This window comes from Quercus lobata, chromosome 4 (assembly GCF_001633185.2).
Source record: "Quercus lobata isolate SW786 chromosome 4, ValleyOak3.0 Primary Assembly, whole genome shotgun sequence".
Taxonomy (NCBI): domain Eukaryota; kingdom Viridiplantae; phylum Streptophyta; class Magnoliopsida; order Fagales; family Fagaceae; genus Quercus; species Quercus lobata.
The window spans coordinates 90,082,519-90,101,728 of NC_044907.1; the positions used below are offsets into that span (position 1 = coordinate 90,082,519).

At 31.8% G+C, this 19,210-nt stretch overlaps 1 protein-coding gene across 1 annotated transcript in view; it reads left to right on the forward strand.

Moving 5' to 3' along the window:
• Nucleotides 1–18,778, forward strand: part of LOC115986132 (probable LRR receptor-like serine/threonine-protein kinase At3g47570) — a 118,022-nt gene extending 99,244 nt beyond the window's left edge. The window contains exon 5 of the mRNA XM_031108989.1: nt 18,524–18,778. Within this exon, the coding sequence (XP_030964849.1) occupies nt 18,524–18,778 (255 nt within the window). The remainder of the gene's footprint in view (nt 1–18,523) is intronic.
• Nucleotides 18,779–19,210: the final 432 nt, after the last annotated feature.

Sequence of the window (19,210 nt, forward strand, 5' to 3'; positions counted from 1 at the left end):
AGCAAGGACTCGCCATGTGAAATACAAATATGCAACCCTTTGTAATGCACCATTTTTCAAGGATGCAGAGCATCCCTGGAAAGTTTATGCATCAATTTTTGGGGTGAGCTGTGTCCACCATTAGCTCCCATAATCAAACGTATATAACCACAATGTTTGATCGAATAATTGAGTAAATATGTATTCAAAATCTACAGTGTAACAGTAATTGGCTACGATTACAAGAGATATTTCAGTATTTCAGGCTATGAGGCTACTTAATTTGTAAGAGTAATGGTTTTGAGAGCAAAGTGATGCTTTTAATGTACGTATTTATGAGATGTGATTGTTTGACAACTTAGTTTTAGGGTTCAAGATGGCTTTACCATGTGCTATTACTTCTAACCATTAGTCACGAATTATGGGAAGAGCGTTTTGACTAGCATCCTTGAAGATGACCAAAGATAATAAACAACTCGGCACTGTTGAGCCCTGACCAGAAGTACCCATGTGCTATTACTTCTAATCAGTAGTCACAAATTATGGGAAGAGAGTTTTCACTAGCATCCTTAAAAATGACCAAAGATAATAAATAGCTCAGCACTGTTGAGCCCTAACCAGAAGTACCCATGTGCTATTACTTCTAATTAGTAGTCACAGATTATGGGAAGAGCGTTTTGACTAGCATCCTTGAAAATGACCAAAGATAATAAATAGTTCTACATGTGCTGCTCAACAGCTCGACGTTGTTGAGCCCTGACCAGAAGTACCCTCCACAATCACATGAATACACAGATATGCAACCCTTTGTAATGCATCGTTTTCAAGGATGCAGTGCATCCTTGGAAAGTTTATGCATCAATTTTAGGGGTGAGCTGTCCATCATTGCTACACTGATGTTCATAGTGTTGCATGTGCTGCTTAACAATTTGGTACGTTCTATGATTTTCCATTGAGTTTACACGATTTGTTCATTCAATGATTTCGAATTTTTCAACAAATTCGGATGATCAATACATTAGTACACAGTTTTCCATTTAATTTTCACAATTTTGTACATTTAACGAATTCAAACTTTTCAACAAATTCAAATTATCTGTACATCTAATTTACACAATTTTATTTTGCACTTTCAAGATTTTATACATTCAACGACTAAATTTTGTTTTTTACAAATTCGAACGATCTATACATCTAATGTACACAATTTTCTCTTGAATTTTCATGATTTTGTACTTTCAACGAAATCAAATTGCTCAACAAGTCCGGAATATTGGTACATCTAATGTACACAACTTTCCATTGAATTTTCACGATTTGGTACATTCAACAATTTCGATTTTCCATTAAGATTTCACGAATTTGTACATTCAACAATTTCAAAATTTTCATCAAATCAGGATGATTAGTACATTAGTACACAGTTTTAAATTGAATTTTCACGATTTTGTACATTTGACGACTTCAAATTTGGAAACAAATTTGGACGATCTGTACATCTAATGTAATTAATTTTCCATTAAGTTTACTCAATTTGGTATGTTCTTCAATTTTCATTTGAAATTTCATGATTTTACACACTCAATAAATTCGAATTTATCAACAAATTCGTACTATCTTACATCTAATGTACACAATTTTTGCTTGAGTTTTCACAGTTTTGTACATTCAACGAATTCAAAATTTTAAACAAATTCATACAATCTGTACATCTAACATACATACTTTTCCATTGAATTTTCATTATTTTGTACTTTCAACGAAGTCAAATTTCTCAACAAGTCTAGACCATCTATACATCTTATGTACACCTCCATGATTTGGTAAGTTCATTGATTTTCCATCGATTTTTCCTGAATTTCTACATTCAACTAATTTGAACTCTTTTACAAATTTGAATTATTCGAGGCATTTACCATTAGGTGATTTATACGAATCATTCATTTTTCTTTCATGGAGTTTGTCCATTATTCATATGGTTACATATTTAAAAAAACACAAAAACCATTTAAGTGCAATAATCGCGCCATTGTTAAAAACAATATATGCAAAAAACAGTAAACAATTTTTATGAGAAAACAGTGAATAGTTTTAATTAATGTAAAAAACAAATTTTATGAATGCAATAAGCAAATTTGAATATACAATAAACTTGATGTGCAGAGAGTAAATTTTATTAATGTAGAAATATTTTATCAATGCAGAAAAACAGATTTGATTATTGTGAAATTTAAACATGAAAAAGCATACAGATTTGGCTTTTAAGTTTAGAGAACACAATTTCAGGAGGTGTTTTATGAGAAAATAGTGAACAATTTTTAAATAGTGAACAGAAAATAATTTATGCAAAAAAGAGAGTGAACCGTTTTTTAAATAATGCTAAATAGAAAATTTTTTTATGCAAAATCCTAGAAATTGTTTATGCAAAAAATAGTGAACAATTTTTATGAGAAAGCAATGAACAATTTTAATCAATGCAGAATACAGATTTTATGAATGTAGTAAGCAGATTTGAATATAATGTAAACAAGATGTGCAAAGAGCAAATTTTATTAATGTAGAAACAGATTTTATCAGTGCAGAAAAATAGATTTGATTATTGTGAAATTTAAACATGAAAAAGCATACAGATTTGAGTTTTAAATTTAGAGAACACAATTACAGGAGATGTTTCATGAGAAAATAGTGAACAATTTTTTAAATAGTGAACATAAAATAATTTTATGCAGAATGCTAGAAATAGTTTATGCAGAAAACAGTTTACAATTTTTATGAGAAAACAATGAATAGTTTTAATTAGTGTAGAAAACAGATTTTATGAATGCAGTAACAGATTTGAATATACAGTAAACATGATGTGCAAAGAGCAAATTTTATTAATGCAAAAACAGATTTTATCAATGTAGAAAAACAGATTCGATTATTGTGAAATTTAAATATGAAAAAGCATACAAATTTGGCTTTTAAATTTAGAGAACACAATTTCAGGAGGTGTTTTATGAGAAAACAGTGAATAATTTTTTAAATAGTGAACAGAAAATAATTTATGCAGAAAAGAGATGAACAATTTTTTAAATAATGCTGAACAGAAAATAATTTTATGCAAAATCCTAGAAATAGTTTATGAAGAAAATAGTGAACAATTTTTATGAGAAAACAATGGACAATTTTAATCAATGCAAAAAACAGATTTTATGAATGTAGTAAGTAGATTTGAATATACAGTAAACATGATATGCAGAGAGCAAATTTTATTAATGTAGAAACAGATTTTACTAATGCAAAAAATAGATTCGATTATTATGAAATTTAAACATGAAAAAGCATACAGATTTGGGTTTTAAATTTAGAGAACACAATTTTAGTAGGTGTTTTATGAGAAAACAGTGAACAATATCTAAACATGGGGTGCTACAACTCGCCAAGAAAAAAGGTTTCCAAAACGACTTTCACATCATCAGCCAAACATTTAGATATACATAAATAAAATGTTTCATATTCCTCTTAGAAACACTACAAGTCAAGAACTTACATATCTAGATGTGGTAAAGCTTAAGTTCTTCTTTATATCTGAGTGGTCCACTCTTTCTGCAATACTTATCAATCATTTTACCATATGCTAATTGCGAACAGGATTGATAAAGTAACAATATGTAGCTTAAACTTCTTTTGGTGTGCCCATGGCTAAAAATGGAGTGAGATTTTTCTTTTACATGTTGTTCTAATTTCTCATTTTAACCCCAATATTTTAACCAATTTGACCATAACACTTTGAGAAGTAAGAAATTGATGAGTGTGTTAAAAATAATGAACAAGGGGTATGAGTGGCCTAAAAATTCGTATTTTGAAATTAAAATCTCTATATTTTACAATGCTTCTATTTAAATAAATAAAAATATAAAAAAAACTACTTATTTTTTTGTTTATGATTATTTGCCAATTATCCCAAAAAAAAAAAAAGTTATAAGGAACTCGAGTTTACCAAGCTCGAGTTCCATATTACAAGGAACTCAAGCTTGGTGAGCTCGAGTACCTTAGAAAAACAATAATGAGCATTTTATTTACAAAGAACTCGAGCCTGGTATGCTTGAGTTCCATATTACAAGGAACTCGAGTTTACCAAGCTCGAGTACCACATTATTTTTTTTAATTGAACAAATTTTTGGTCAATAGCGCCACGATGGAATGAAACTAGGAACTCAAGTTTACTAAACTCGAGTACCATTTATAACTCGAGTTTAGTGAGCTCGAGTACATAAAAAGTGATAGATTCCCATTTAGTTCCGAAATAGTGCTTAATTGCTACAAATTTCTGAAAATGGTGGTATTTGGCCATTTTCACCGCGGACATCTACTAAAGTAACAGTAGATAGTGCATACTTGTCACGTGTACGGTTGTAGAATATTCCCAATATCGTTCTTTTACGTAACGTATCTACTTGTTTAACTATTTATTCTTGTTGTTGTTTTTATTTTAATATTTTTTTTTTTACCTAATTGTATTTTATTATTTTTTTGAATTATATCATCTAGTATATTTAGTTATGTACATTTTTTTGGTGACACATGCATTCAATAATTTAAATGTGTATAGACTGCAAAGAGATAATACATATATTCTAATTGTCCTTTCCTTTTTTTCCTTTTTTGAAAAATTGCGGGACAAGATTGTGACACGAGAGGGAAACTTATTTTTTTAATTCTTTTTAGGTTCAATTTGTGAACACTTATCTAGTTATCGTTTTCCTTTCTCCCCCCCCCCCCCCAAAAAAATGGTTATCTTTTATTTAATCTTCTTTTGTTAAATCTTTTGGATCTTATTCTTGGTGTGTATTCTAATTTCTAAACATCATTTATTAGTTATGAATTCACTTTATTATCTATTATTGTTAGGTTCAAAGACTTTAGGAACTAAATGTATTTGAACTTCATTTTGTATATGTTGGCAAACCATGATAAAAAAAATGAGTCTAGGTTTAGGCTTGCTCAAAGTTTGTTTAAGTGTAAGTTTGAATCGAGTGTTTTGCAGGAATTTACTATGTAAAACTACAAGGCTTGATCGATTGAAAGTAAGGCTCGATCGAACGAAACTCGCAGTTCCAGAATTCTGCAGAAAAGTTTCAAATGTAGCCTAAGCCCATATGACGTGTAGGGTTAAGTGTTTCACTCTTAGTATAAAAGGAAAAACCCTAGCCATGTTTTAAAAGTCTCTGAGTAGTTGTGTGTTTGCTCTTGTGTGAGATTTAAGAGGTGTTTACCTTAGAACACACAGAAAGCTCTACCAATATCAAGATTTGCAATCAAGATTTGGTGGTGATTTAGTTGCTGCATAAAGAACCTTTAAAGAACAACAAAACCTTTGGGAGGTGTCTCAAAGTCACAAGTAGGAGAACTTGTGCTGTAGCAAATTCAAGAAAGTAGTCCGTGGATTTGGAGCTAGAACGTGGTCGTGGTAATAAGTTTTCTACTCGAGGTGGCATTAGGATGTTAGTGGTCTAAGTCCTTTTGTAAAACATCGATTCTTTCATTGTGGATCTGTTTTTACCTTAAGGATAGCTAGGTCAAATCCTCCCCAGGTTTTTTACCTGTTTGGTTTTCCTAGGTCATCAGTTCTTTGTATTCTTCATATTTTCCGCTTTATGTTTAGTTGTGTTTAACCTAATCTTGAATAACAATCTTGTTAATCAATTTAGTTTAATATTAGGTTCAACATATTGTGACAAGGGGTCTAAAAACCTAACAATTATGACTCTTAAATTGAAATATGTTTGACATTATATCATAAATAAATGCCTTCCAATATTTTAAAATATATATTCAATAATTGATTAATGTTTGTATTCCTGTTGTGTCATCAGTCATGTCCTAATTTTTCAAAAAATGTTGTATTGTCATGTTGTATCTAAACTGTACTTATGTTCATGTCCATGCTAGATCCCTACGAGTTTTGATGAAATATTAATTTTATATTAGGTTTCAAAGCCTTTCATGATCATATCAATATAAACAAGCTTGAAAAAACTAGAAATTTTTTAAAGATTTAAATTGTCAAAATTTAATGAAAGAACATGGGAATTCAAACCAAACTTTTGTAGGATACATACTATGATACATCTAACACAATTTCAAAGTGAAATAATGGTTGATAAATGGTCGGTATTGAGAAGTTGAGATCAATAATAGGCCTTTTCCGTTTTATGGCCTTTAACATTACCAGGTAGGAAGGAAAATAGTTCATTCCATTATTGTGAAATTCTTTTGAATAACTCAAAAGTCATTAGAGAGATTAGCCCCAGCTTTAAAGGAACTCTAGTTCTAGGGGAAGCTGGTTGTGAATGGGTCAGTTGTGTTGCAAGGTGGGGCTTGTGAGCTAAGCTTTGTAAATTAGCTCTGTCAACGCCTCGCAACTGCTGTCGATCACCCATCATCGTGACGCTCACGTGTTTATACGTGTGCACAAACTGTGTGGAGGAGGTGTGTCATACCTTGGGTGTGTGACTGGAATATGAGTCGATTTTAAGGATAATACCAAGGGTAAGTGAAGTCGCCACCAATCATTAGGTTTTTTCTAAGGTGTGATTGGTCACCTGACTCTATTTGATTTTATTACCAATCATAGGTTAAGAAAAAGGTCATTTTTCCTAATCTAATATGGATGGATAAAAAATCTTGATTCTTTAGTTTGGAAGTCTGGTTACGTGTAGGGAAGGTGTTAGGCACCCCACAACGCCTGTCCGTAGGCAGTCCTTTGTTTTATTAAAATCATAATTTTTAGACATTGGCAATTGAACACAAACTATTAGCATTAGCTTTCGGGGCTTTAAATGTGTTGGGCTTTGAGGTTTGAATTCGGAGCAAGTGTGGTCCTGATTGATGCTTTCCAAGTGTGTTTGAAGTCATTGCCAAATTTCCACGGCGAAAATCTGACAGCATTTTGCCTTATTTTCGTGGTGGAAATCCGACAGCACTTTGCCTCAGATGTGTCATAGCACGCCAAACGCTATTCTCACCTTGCTTTCAATATGAGAATACAGCAATAGGGATACCCCATTTTCCACGACGAAAATTTGGCAGGGTTTCGCGTTTAATGCGCTATGGCACACCAGTAAGATTTTGCGTCTGTGTATATAATGCGTATCGACATGCTCACACCGTGACAAGCTGAAGCCTTCCAAAGTATTAAAACATGTTGATACATGTCGCATACACGAGGCAATTGATGTCACATGGTGACATAGATCAATCCAATCACACTGCGATGATCGTGCACATAGTATAGCATGAATATGCATCTACGGCAATCGCCTTGAGCACATACCCATACTACAAGGTCAAGAGCTCTCACAACTAGAGAGTGCTCACGTAGCCATGAGAGTCCATCATACAAAGTGCACAATCACCCATATACAAGTAGATATAGATATACATACATCATGCACAATGCTATCACACAAAGCGTGAAGGTAAATTAGACATTGCCAACATTCCAAGGGTATGGCCCAGCAAGGTACAAGAAATGTAAAATAGACATTGCCATACCCATGGAATTGGCCTAAGCAAGGTTTAGGAAAGTAAAAGGGGGTACATGGATGGGGACCCTAATATATGCTCTAGAGAAGAGGCTTCAAGAGAGGGAAAGAGAAAACCGCTTTGGAGAGGCTAGGCCCCCTAATCTACTGATCATTGCCCTTTGTGGGCTTGCATCCTTTTGCTTTCATCCTTGCCCTTTTTGCTTGCGCCTTGGAAGTCGCACCATTGCTCCATGTGTGTACATGCAAAGACAAAAGAAACAAGCCAGCAGACAAGCAAAGAAACAAACAAAGGAGAAGCATGCTAAAGACAAATTGGGAAAAGATGCCAAACGTGGGCAAACAAACATGTGAAGCACATGAAGAGCCAAACAAATATGTTATCAAACAAAAGGGGGGTGTCTTAGGAGGACAAATGTAGGCTTGGGTCAAGTGTCCATAGTTCCATTGGATTGGAGTATGGATGGCACACAGACTTAGGCATGAATGTGTAGGCAAGTGTGCAAAGAAGAAAAAAAAAAAGAAGCCAAACGGGTGGCGCAAAGCAGGCAAGGGAAGCATATCAACATCACATGGATAGGAGAAGGGTGTATAGCAAGCACACCGACACCATAGAGTTATATCTTACAAGTGGTTACATCCCAACAAACCCTAGGAGTGACGGGTGTAACCACAAAAGCATAAACCCACAGAGGACACAAATCAGGGCAAAGCCTAGATCTAGAGAGGCTAACACATAGATAAAGTATAGAAGCAAGTAAGCAAACATTGACATGCAAAGGAAATGATCCAAACCCTTTAATATAGGCCTTTTTTTCCCCATTGTTAATGCACTTACAATTTTATTTTAACAATAATGAATAAAAAGGTATTGTGATATAGATTTTGAAAGGTTATAAATTCAAAATTTCACAGAGAAAGTTATCTACCTAATGTTTTTAACTTAAACCTTACTTAAGAGTTTTTACTTTTAAAGTACACATGTAGAAGGGGATGTAACTCAAATGCTAGAGCAATAAAAGGGTGTTTGATGGCACAAGGATTGATACCTTGCATCTCCGTTAATTTTTCCTTTTATTTTGGCTAATTTGTTTTAATTGGATATTTGCTAAACATTTTAAAGTTATTTACTTTTTCTTTTGTCTTTTGGTTGCCTAGGTCGTCAAGATCGGGGATACGACACCCTGCATCTCCATTAATTTTTCCCTTTAGTTTTTCTTTTATTTTATTTTTTTAAAATTCGCTAATCTTTATTAATTGGATACTTGCAAAATATTTTTTAGTTATCTATTTTTATTTTCTTTTTTGGTAGCCCAAATTGGATATTTATTAATTGGATATTTACAAAACATTAAAGAGGAAGTAGCTCAAATTTAGAGCAGTGAACATGCTATTTGAAGGTACGAGGTTCAATAAATTGCATCTGAATTCAAATTTTCCTTTCATTTTTTTTTTAAAAATTGGCTTATCTTTATTAATTGGACATTTGCTAAATTTATTTTTTTATTTTATATTTATCTAGTTTTTTGTTGTTTTTTTAATAGCCAAAATTGACTATTATGAGTAAAATTTAACGAGTTTTCTCAATACAATTATAATTTTATTTTGAGTGTATGAATGAAATTCATACCTCATATCTCGTTTATTTTGTACTTTTTTTGGCTCATTTTTATTAATCTGATATTTTCTAAATATTTATTTGTTATCTACTTCTCTTCTCTTTTCTTCTTTGGTAGCCCCAAATAGACTAATAAAAATTAATGAAAAGTATGCAATTATAATTTAATTTTGAGTGTAATAAAAGAAAGGTAATTAATTCTTGCAAACAAACTGTTTTGCACAATTCTAAAATAATTAATAATCAATTTATTTTGGGTCTAAGCCAATAGCTTTAAGAGGGAAAATTTTATTTAAATATTACTTAAATACTATTTATTTAACTTTTGATATCATCTTTTATTTAAAATCTAGCTACTACTTGTGGATTTACAAAATTACTACTTATCGTTTTTTTATTGAAATTTCACTTATAGTTTTTTTCAATTGATAATAAGGCTAATCTACTTAATCTTTCTTTTAACATTTTCTACTTAAAATAGGATCTTATCAATTTTAATTTTAAAAAATTATTTTCACAAATGCAATTCTAACATGTACAGCTAGTAATAATTTTTTTATATAAAAATTCTCCTCATTACTATTTAATTATATATATATATATATATATTTATATCAGAAGTTTAGAATTTTGTTTTTATTGTTTTTCTTATGTGGCTTTTTAAATGCAAAATAAAATTTTTAATTATTATTTAATTAGTCACTTTAGCATCTAACATGGCAATGATGCACTCCGTCTGCCACATAGGTAATTTTCTTTACTGAGATGATGGTAGGGACCAAAATAGTAACAATTTTCAATTTTTAGGAACCAATGTAGTTGCTCCCAAAAAGTAGGGACCAGAATGTGAATCAGCCCAAATGTAAAGACCAAAAGTGCATTTTAGGCTTGACTTAGTTGTGGCCCTATCATTGTACCAAGTTCTAGAGTGTAGACAAACAACCTATATTTTTCTTGTCACTATTATCTAATTCATGTTTTCTATTTTATTTGAAAAGAACTCTTTTTTTTTTTTTTTTTTTTTTTTTTTTTCGGTTTAGATAGTGATTCTCTCTTAAAATTAAAAAAAGAAAAAAAAGAAAAGAAAAAAGAAGAGTAGTTGTGAATTGTAATCTGTGCAAAGTTAATCCATTTTTTTGCACCTCCATTTGAAAATCAAAGAATTGATTTTATGCAAATTGAACTAACAAACTCAATTATATTATTCTCAATTAAGATCACTGTCAAGGAATTTTTTATGAACCATTTAAATCTTATGTCTAAGGGATCAAATCGAAGTTTTATCAATCTATATTATCGTTTTAAACAAAAACTACCTTTTTAATTAGATAGTTAATATGCTGGACATATTTGTTTTAGATTCTTCTAAGTGAAATGTTGTTTCAATTGTCCTCAATAAGTAAGAGGAAAAGTTATTTTGGTCATGAAAATGAAATTAAAAACTAGAAAAAAAAAATGAAAAAGAAAAAGTGATGGTTCAGTTGGGTTCAACCCAATGGGCCATGTTGGATCCAATTGGCACTGGCCGTTATCCTTACACTGCAAAGAGTGGGAGGTTGTCGCTGCTCTGTGAAACCAGCCTCACGCATTGCCCTCATCTTTAGGAACCACCGAACCCAGAGCCTTAGCTCAAGTCCATCGGCTCATCTCTTTGCTAGGAACGGGCAGGCTAGATTGAAAGCCTCACTGAAATCCGACCAACTAGTTTGGACTAAAGTCCCATCACATTTATGCCCCCACTTGGGTTACAAGCTCACATTACTGAGCTCGGCAATATGAAGGCCTTGTTTGGAATCTTATAAACATTTAAGAGATCATTCATTTTGTCAATGTGGGATTGGTATCTAGCAATTGGTTAGCATATTCCAGCAGCATCATAGGGAATTTTCCTCTTTTGTTATTGAAAAAGTGTATTTATTCGTTTGTTAAACTGTAATGCATTCAAAGGTCAAGGAAACATTACATTCATCAAAGCTTCCCTCCTAGTTATAGCATCTGCACAACGATTTTCTTTCCCATAGCAGTGCCTAATTCTGGGTTTGAGGAAAATGCCTTAGAAGCATCCTTTATTCATCAATAAGTGTAGTAAATTCATCATTAGTTACAGTAGGACTGTTCATGAAGGAGACAACAACATTTGCATCAGAGCACATAGAAATTTCCAATTTCTGAAAGCCCCAAAACAAGACTCTCCACTTTCTTGAAAAAAAAAAATTGGCTTTAGATCCTCATGTTGACAGATTATATTATCTCTTAAACATAGTATCCAGATTCCAAATTAAGAAAAAAAAAAAAAAAAAAAGTCGGTTTAAGACAAATAGAGTCTTTATTTAGGATACCACTATTGAGAAGAGAAAGCTGTACCTTTTAAGTTAAAAAATAGTCACTCGTCCTAAAGTTGATGGGGTCTTATGAAACTTATGATATCTTATCATGACACAATGATTAGGCCACGGAAATCTTTAAATATCTCACTCCAGAGGATTAACCACTTATCTTAAAGCTCAAAACTTCAATAAAATTGACATCATTCCTTGAAAAAAAGAGATGCATTACCTTCTGATTATTATTAATTCCATTGCTACACAAAGGAAATTCTGTAAGCGGGAAACTTGTCTATAGAAAAATGGTTGCTCTGCTAGATGAGCAAATTTGTTAAATAAGCCGAGTAATTACTGTTGGTCACTTTCCAGCATGTTAAGCTTTGAGTTCCATGCTTTTGGATGAAGTGTTGTTCCCAAAACAAACCCAAGCATGGCATTTTCATATGTTGAAGTTAAACCACCCGAAGCCAAATTGACTTCCTCATTACTAACCAGAACCATCTATTCTCTTTATTCTCTGCAGATTTTTCAGACTTCAACTTCTAATTATATCTTGTTAGATTGTTAGTGATCTTTTGAAGTAATTAATTTATCTTAGTGTGTGTGTCTATATATATATATATATTTTTACCAAAATTAAAGAAAATAAAAACCTTAAGTTTTATCACCTACAAAAGAATGTCTTCCAGGTAATCAGTCATTTAGTAGAGCACCAAAAGAAACATAAATTGACCAACAGTCCAACTAAATTGTGTCCTCATTCTACATATTATTTTACATATTCTTGCTAAAAGAGTGAAAAAGGCAGTTGGGTTCAATTTAAAGTCTAAACAACACATGAACAAAATGTTTGTTTAAAGGAAAATAATGGTCCAGTTGGGTTTAACACAAAGTGCCATGTTGGGCGGTTATAAGCTTTAGCAAAAGCCCATTGGGTTCTTTCCTTGCCTGGAGCAGGCACACCAATAAACTTATAAGCTTGAGATACGCAAGCAAGGTATTTATAAATTATTTTTCTACAAAACACAGTTTAAGCTCTGTGTCTCACTAACATAGTCACCACTTAACTTATGAATACCAAAGGTAGCATCCTAATATTGGTCACTAGTCAACTAATCAGTTTATGACCAAAAAAAAAAAACCACTAATCAGTTAGGTCCATTGAAGCCTAATTCGTGCTTAGACAGATATGAGTGTTAGAGTTGGCGTTTGAGTTGAGTGCTAAAATCAATGCGTGGGACTCAATATGACTAGATCTAAAGGGATAACATGTGGATCTCTCTCCAAGATTTTTACTTATTTTGTGTTGGATTGCCTGGAGCAACCGTAGATGATGCATGCCTGTCACGTGTCCGGTAGTAGAATATTCCCAATATAGATTCTTCTTTTATGTAAAACGTATCTACTTATTTAACTATTTTTTCATGTTGTTTTTTATTTATAATTTTTTTTACCTAATTGTATTTTATTTTGTTTTTAAATTATATCATCTAGTATATTTAGCAATGTACATTTTATTAGTGACACGTGCATTCAATAATTTAAGAGAAATGATATGTCCATAACATTTTCATAACAAATTCTAAATGGCAGGTAGTTACTGGTTGTTACTGTTAGGAAAAAAAAAAAGTAATCTTATTGTTAGGAAAAAAACTAACTGCCTATGATTTGTTGTGAAATTGTTGTAAAAATGTTGTGGAGGTGGTACTTCTCTTTCAATAGTCTACAAAGAGATAATACATATATTAATATATATATATATATATATATATATATAGGGTCACATTTTGCAGCCCAAGCCCAAAATGTATGGGATCTTGGACCAGCATGCCCGGTATAATAAATTTGTAGAGAGTGGGTCGAACAGCTAGGTTTTAGTGTATGGACAACAGTTAACACGTGTTTTTCATGATCAAGTTAAGATGAACTGGGTTTATCAAAGAGTGTTGGTCCTTGGCACGGTCAGATGAGCTTTTTCTGGTGCCTCTTGTGTGATAGGGGTTTTTCAGCCCTCCTTCTATCTCCCTCCACCCCCTTTTATAGTAGTTTCCTTCCCCCTGAATTGGATTCCTAGTGCTGATACTTGTCCCATCAGCCCTTCCCTCCAGTTGTTGGGAGTGGTTGTAAAGGCAGAAAAGCATGGCTATGTCAGGTACAAGGCACTGAATACAATAATGGCAGCCTTTCCCTCAGACGTTTCTCTTTTCTCTGTTGTCCTTTTCTGTTTTAGTACTTTTTCTGTGCCGTGGAATGACCTGGAGTGTCACTACCAGTAGCAGGTTGCTCCCTTTGTCCTCAGCTACATCCATGGCCGAGGAGGAGTTTTTCCTTGGATTGAGCCCTTGGCCCAACGTAGACATTGACATAGGCTTCCCGGTCTTTTACCCCCCACAATATATATATATATATATATATAATATTGATTAATTAATACAAAGAATGGAGAATAGGAGGATTGACTCACTTGGAACTTCTTTTTTTAAAATAAAATTAAATATAAAAAAGGCCAAAATTACCATATCCGTGACTAGTTTTTTATTTTTATATTTATATTAAACGACAAGTAGCATACCAAGTTCTCTTAGGTCTTGATTTTCTGCCACGTACAACGACAAAATTATTATTGTTGCAACCAAATTTCTATCACTATGCCTTTTTTTTTTTGGACTAAACTCGAATGTGCTATTGTAGCTTATGTGGTAATTGGGTTTAAGTATGCTCATTCAGGTTGAATACATATGATTTGGATCTGAAGAAAAGACTAAAGAGAGACAGAGTTTCCAACTTAATTGAGGATGAAAAAAAAAAAAGTAATTGAATGTGATTTTCTGTAGGGATTATCTTTTCCCAATTTATTTAAGTTTTTGAAAAAAAAATTTTCTAGGAGGGTTTTTTTGTTTGTTTTTGTGTGGTATAAGAGGTTAGAATTCTTTGTTTGATGCTTGCTCTTTTTTACTAGAATTAATGCAAATGAATTGTTCTATTCTTTTGGTAGCCTGCAAATCATCCCTATATCCCTTTATTTGATCACTATCTAAGAAGTATAAATACTTCATATGGAGTGCTGGATCCATTATTAGACATGGGATACGTTTGGGAAATTTTTGCATGTGTGTCTGATCCTTTTCTTTTTTCTTTTTTTGAAAAATTGTGGGACAAGATTGTGACACAGTAGGGACACTTCTCTTTGTCCTCCTTGAGCCACTAGGTAAAGCAGGGGTGAGTTCAAACTCCTTTGTGAAGCAAGGATGGAAGTTATAATTCATGATAATTAATAATTGGAACTATTCCTTAATAATTTTTAGTTATTTGCTTTTCCATTGTTTTCGTAGCCTACATTGAATAATATATATATACAAATTTTAGTGTTTTCTCTATGCACTTAAAATTTTATTTTAACAATAATGAATAAAAAAATATTGTGATATAGATTTTGAAAGGTTATAAATTCAAAATTTCATAGAAGAAGTTATCTACCAAATGTTTTGAACTTAAACCTTACTTAAGAGTTTTACTTTTAAAGTTCCAACATAGAAGGGGATGTAGCTCAAATAGTAGAGCAGCAAACACCTTACTCGAAGATACGACGATTGACACCTTTCATTTCCATTAATTTTTCCCTTTATTTATTTATTTTAATTTTTATAATAAAAAATTGTCTAATATTTGTTAACTGAATATTTGCTAAATATTTTTTAGTTATCTACTTTTTATTTTATTTTTTGGTAGCCCAAATTGGATATTTACAAAATATTAAAGGAAATGTATCTCAAATGTAGAGTAGTGAACATGCTATTTAAAGGTATGAGGTTCAATACCTTGCATCTCTATTCTTTTTTTTCTTTTTTCAGTTTTTTTCTTAAAAAAATGGCTTATCTTGATTAGTTGGACATTTTCTAAATATCTTTTTTATTTTTTGTTTTTTTTTTCTTTGTCGCCAAAATTGACCAGTACAGGTAAAATTTAATGAGTTTTCTCTATAGTCTATACAATAGCAAACTTGCAGTTTGAAGGTACAAGAATTGATACTTTGCATCTCCATTGATTTTATTTTTTCCCTTCATTGATTTCTCAATTAGTCCCATTATTTTCACTAGAAGACAAACTGATCTATTCGTATGCTTCACAAATGGTTGAATTTTTTATTTTTATTTTAGACTACAATAGTGTCGTATGCCTTCAACAAACCCAGTCCTCCTATGTTTAGAACAACCATATTTGTTTTTAGAACAATAGTAGGAGCATTGTCATATTCATTACCAAATAACACAAAATAGGGCAAAATTACCCTCTCTTCCATTAAAAATTTTAAACCACTTCTACTACTACGTCCAAAATTACTCCCTCTTCCTCGCTTCATCATTCTCTCTCTTCTTTTTTTAGATTATTCTAATATGATGTAGTGTAAAATAGAGAATGGGATGTAAAGTGGATTCTTAAAGTTTTAATGTAAATAAAATACTAAATTTTTGGTGATGCAAATGCAAAATTCTTCTTCTTCACTTTTTTTCTTTTTTTGTTGCATTATAGGAATGTAGCTACCGTCTTGCAAGTAATTAATTATAAATACGAAGTGTATGATATATAGATGTATGTATTTATGCAGATTCTTATTTGAAAAGAAAATTTGTAGATTGTCTATATAAATTGCATTAAAAACATCCACTTCATTTGAAGCTTAAATCTAATTTCTATGACATAAACATCAAACAAGCATTCCTTTGGTTTTTTAAAAACCAAGCCTTAGAGATCCAATATTTTCATAATATTATTTGGTATGTTACAAACCACCAACATCAATTTTTTTTTTTGAGATCACAGAGATCTACAAATTCTCCAATTGCTAATGTCTAAGTGAATTCAAAATATAGATGGTATGGTTGTATTATTTACATCTTTTATATTTAAATTGGAAGTTCAATGAACTCATATGATGTCCTACACAAAATGAAGTTGAGATTTATAAAAGCGCTATGTATGTATATGGCAAAAAGCATATAGCTTTAGACAATGAGAAAATGCAAAAAATATTATGGGAAGTGTTGAACGCTATGTACTTATGTTTATTCGCACATACAACAAAGCAAGTTTGAGAAAACTATATCCCAGTAACTTTGTATGAATTTACAAAGTGGACTCACTATATAATAATAATATAATTGTATATGGTATAAAAATGATATATTATACTATTCAATAATGTTCATAAAATAAGTTGTTACCAATTAAGACATTAAGGTAAATTGAAAATTGAAAATTAAAAATAAAAATAAAAATAAAAATTTAAAACTATAAATTAGGACAAACATTTCATATAACTATTTGTAGTTACGACTAAAATGTCATATGTTTTATTAAAAAAAAAAAGAAAAAAGAAAAGGCAATGAATACACGCGCATGGTGCATGTGACTAGGCTAGTAAACACTACCATTATCTTTACTTCAAAAAAATTACAGATTTATGCCAGATTTTCCGGGATTTATATTTTTGGTGCTTTTATGGAATTCTAATTTTTTTGAAAATATATCTTCCTATAAATATCCTATAAAAGTTTCATTTGATAATATGCATTGGAAGAGGCTACAACCAGCAAACCTTGAAATTGTATTATGATAGCCTTAGTGATTTTTGAGATGAGAAACACAATTAAAGTTAGTAGATGCAGAGGAGGACTAAGAGGAGGGCTAGACAAAGGAGCAAAATATTCAAGAGGCAAAGAAGACATGAAGAAGAAAATACCTATGAAGTTAATGCGTGTTGATGTGATTGGATCAATGAATTACCAAAATCTTTTGAAGTTGAGGTATATCTAAACAATAAACATTTCAAGTCATCCATTTTTTTTTCTTTCTCTATTGTTAACACACACACCCCGGTGGGTTCTGAACTAATGGCCTCACCATCTACCCAAACTCGTGAGAGGAAGTGCCATTTGAGCCAAAACTCCTTGGCCCTTTCAAGTCATTAATTAATATAAATATGCAAAAGAGGAAGTTGAACCTTAAATCCCTAAAATGGTTAATGATCTAACATGTGGTTATGCTATCTTTTCATTATTTCTAAATGATTGTGTTTTGCATTGTAAACCTTCTAATTCACTATACAGAAACTATTCTTCTTCTTACACTTTCTTTTTTTTCTTCTCTCAAGTTTGTGCCTTTCTCCTTGTTTATCTATCCTCATCTCCATTCTTCCATCTTCTTTAACAAAGTTTTTGAATGATGCAAAATAAAAAGAAAGATGGAGTGGGTGAAACGTGAAAGCATCTCATGCCATACAATTTGAACCATGTATAGTAGTCTTGCAACGCTATATAGAATTTACACGTACATAGGCTTGTATATCTACACACATCCATGTAATTATTATTCGAAAAATTTTTCTTGCACTACTTTTTTTTCTCCTTTTGGATTATCTTTTCAAACTTCAATTTTATTCCAAAATTAGTATACATAGCATAATTGCTTAGTTGGCTTTGGTTGGACAAATTTATAACTTTCTATCATTGATACATATGTCAATCCTATCTTTTTTAGTTAGTATGAATATCGTTAGTTGAATGTTAAGTTGTCTCCATAGATTAAAGTGTTCGGATTGTTGAGTTTGTTGTATAGGACGAAGAAGAGGAGAAAATGGAAAAACATCATTCGATGTTAAAATTTAAAAAAAAAAGAGTAAAAAAGTAAATATTTATTTTAATTTGAAAAAATTACAGTTTACTACCTTAAAATATGCAGCGGGTTACACTTTGTATCCTAAACTATTCGAATGTACACTTTGCAATTTGCACCCTAAACTATCACACTTATAAAACTTTTCATCTTGGTGTTACTTTTGCTGTTATATTTAATAGAATGCTGCTGCACATGACAAGCACATGCATCTTGCTTAAGTGTATCAGTCTTAAAAGACTAAAACACCCTACTTCAACATCAATTATGACAAAATCCAATTTTTTTCACATCTTTCTCCCCCTCTCTCGTCTGCGCAGCCTATTCCCCAAATCTAGATTTTTATAAATCCTAAATCCCCTAATCGAAAATTGCTTTTGCTTCCAACAGATTTCATGCAGCAATCTGTTTGCATATCTGAGAAGTCTTGTCTTGTTGAAACAAAGAATGACAAGTTAGTTGATGAAGAGTTTCTAGCTGTATGCTTGACTTCTGGAAAAGATGATGGTCACCCAAATAGAAGACTAGCTGATTTTGTCTTGCATGATGAAAATGGTGTCCTGCAGCTCCTTGAGATGTTGGAATTTGATGACATGTTTATCTTTGGTCTTATATTGCCTCTTAAAGAAGGATCAGACAAAGAAAAGGAAAAGTAATCAGATGTGAGGGCTTTGGACAGTTAGAATCTTGGGACATCTCTAGCTATGAAGATGGTTCTCGAGTAATATGGCTTTCTACTGATATCGCTGATTATCATTGCCTTAGACTTACTAGTAGCTACAAGAAATTTTATGATCATTTCTTTGAAAAGGCCCATGCTTGTGTAGAAGTCTATAAAAGGCTGTCAAGATCTTCTAGAGGTAACCCTGACTCTACTCTGGATGAATTGCTTGCTAGAGTTGTTTGTTTAATGAGTGGAAACAAGCACTTTTTCACCCAAATATTTTGAAAATCTAAAAAGGATTTGAAAAAAGTTAGGTTTTGTTTTAATTGATTTTGAAGTAGGATCTTTTAGTATTTTAGATTTGTTCCACCTAAGCAAGATGCATGCGCAGTAACATTCTATTAATATAACAACAAAAGTAACA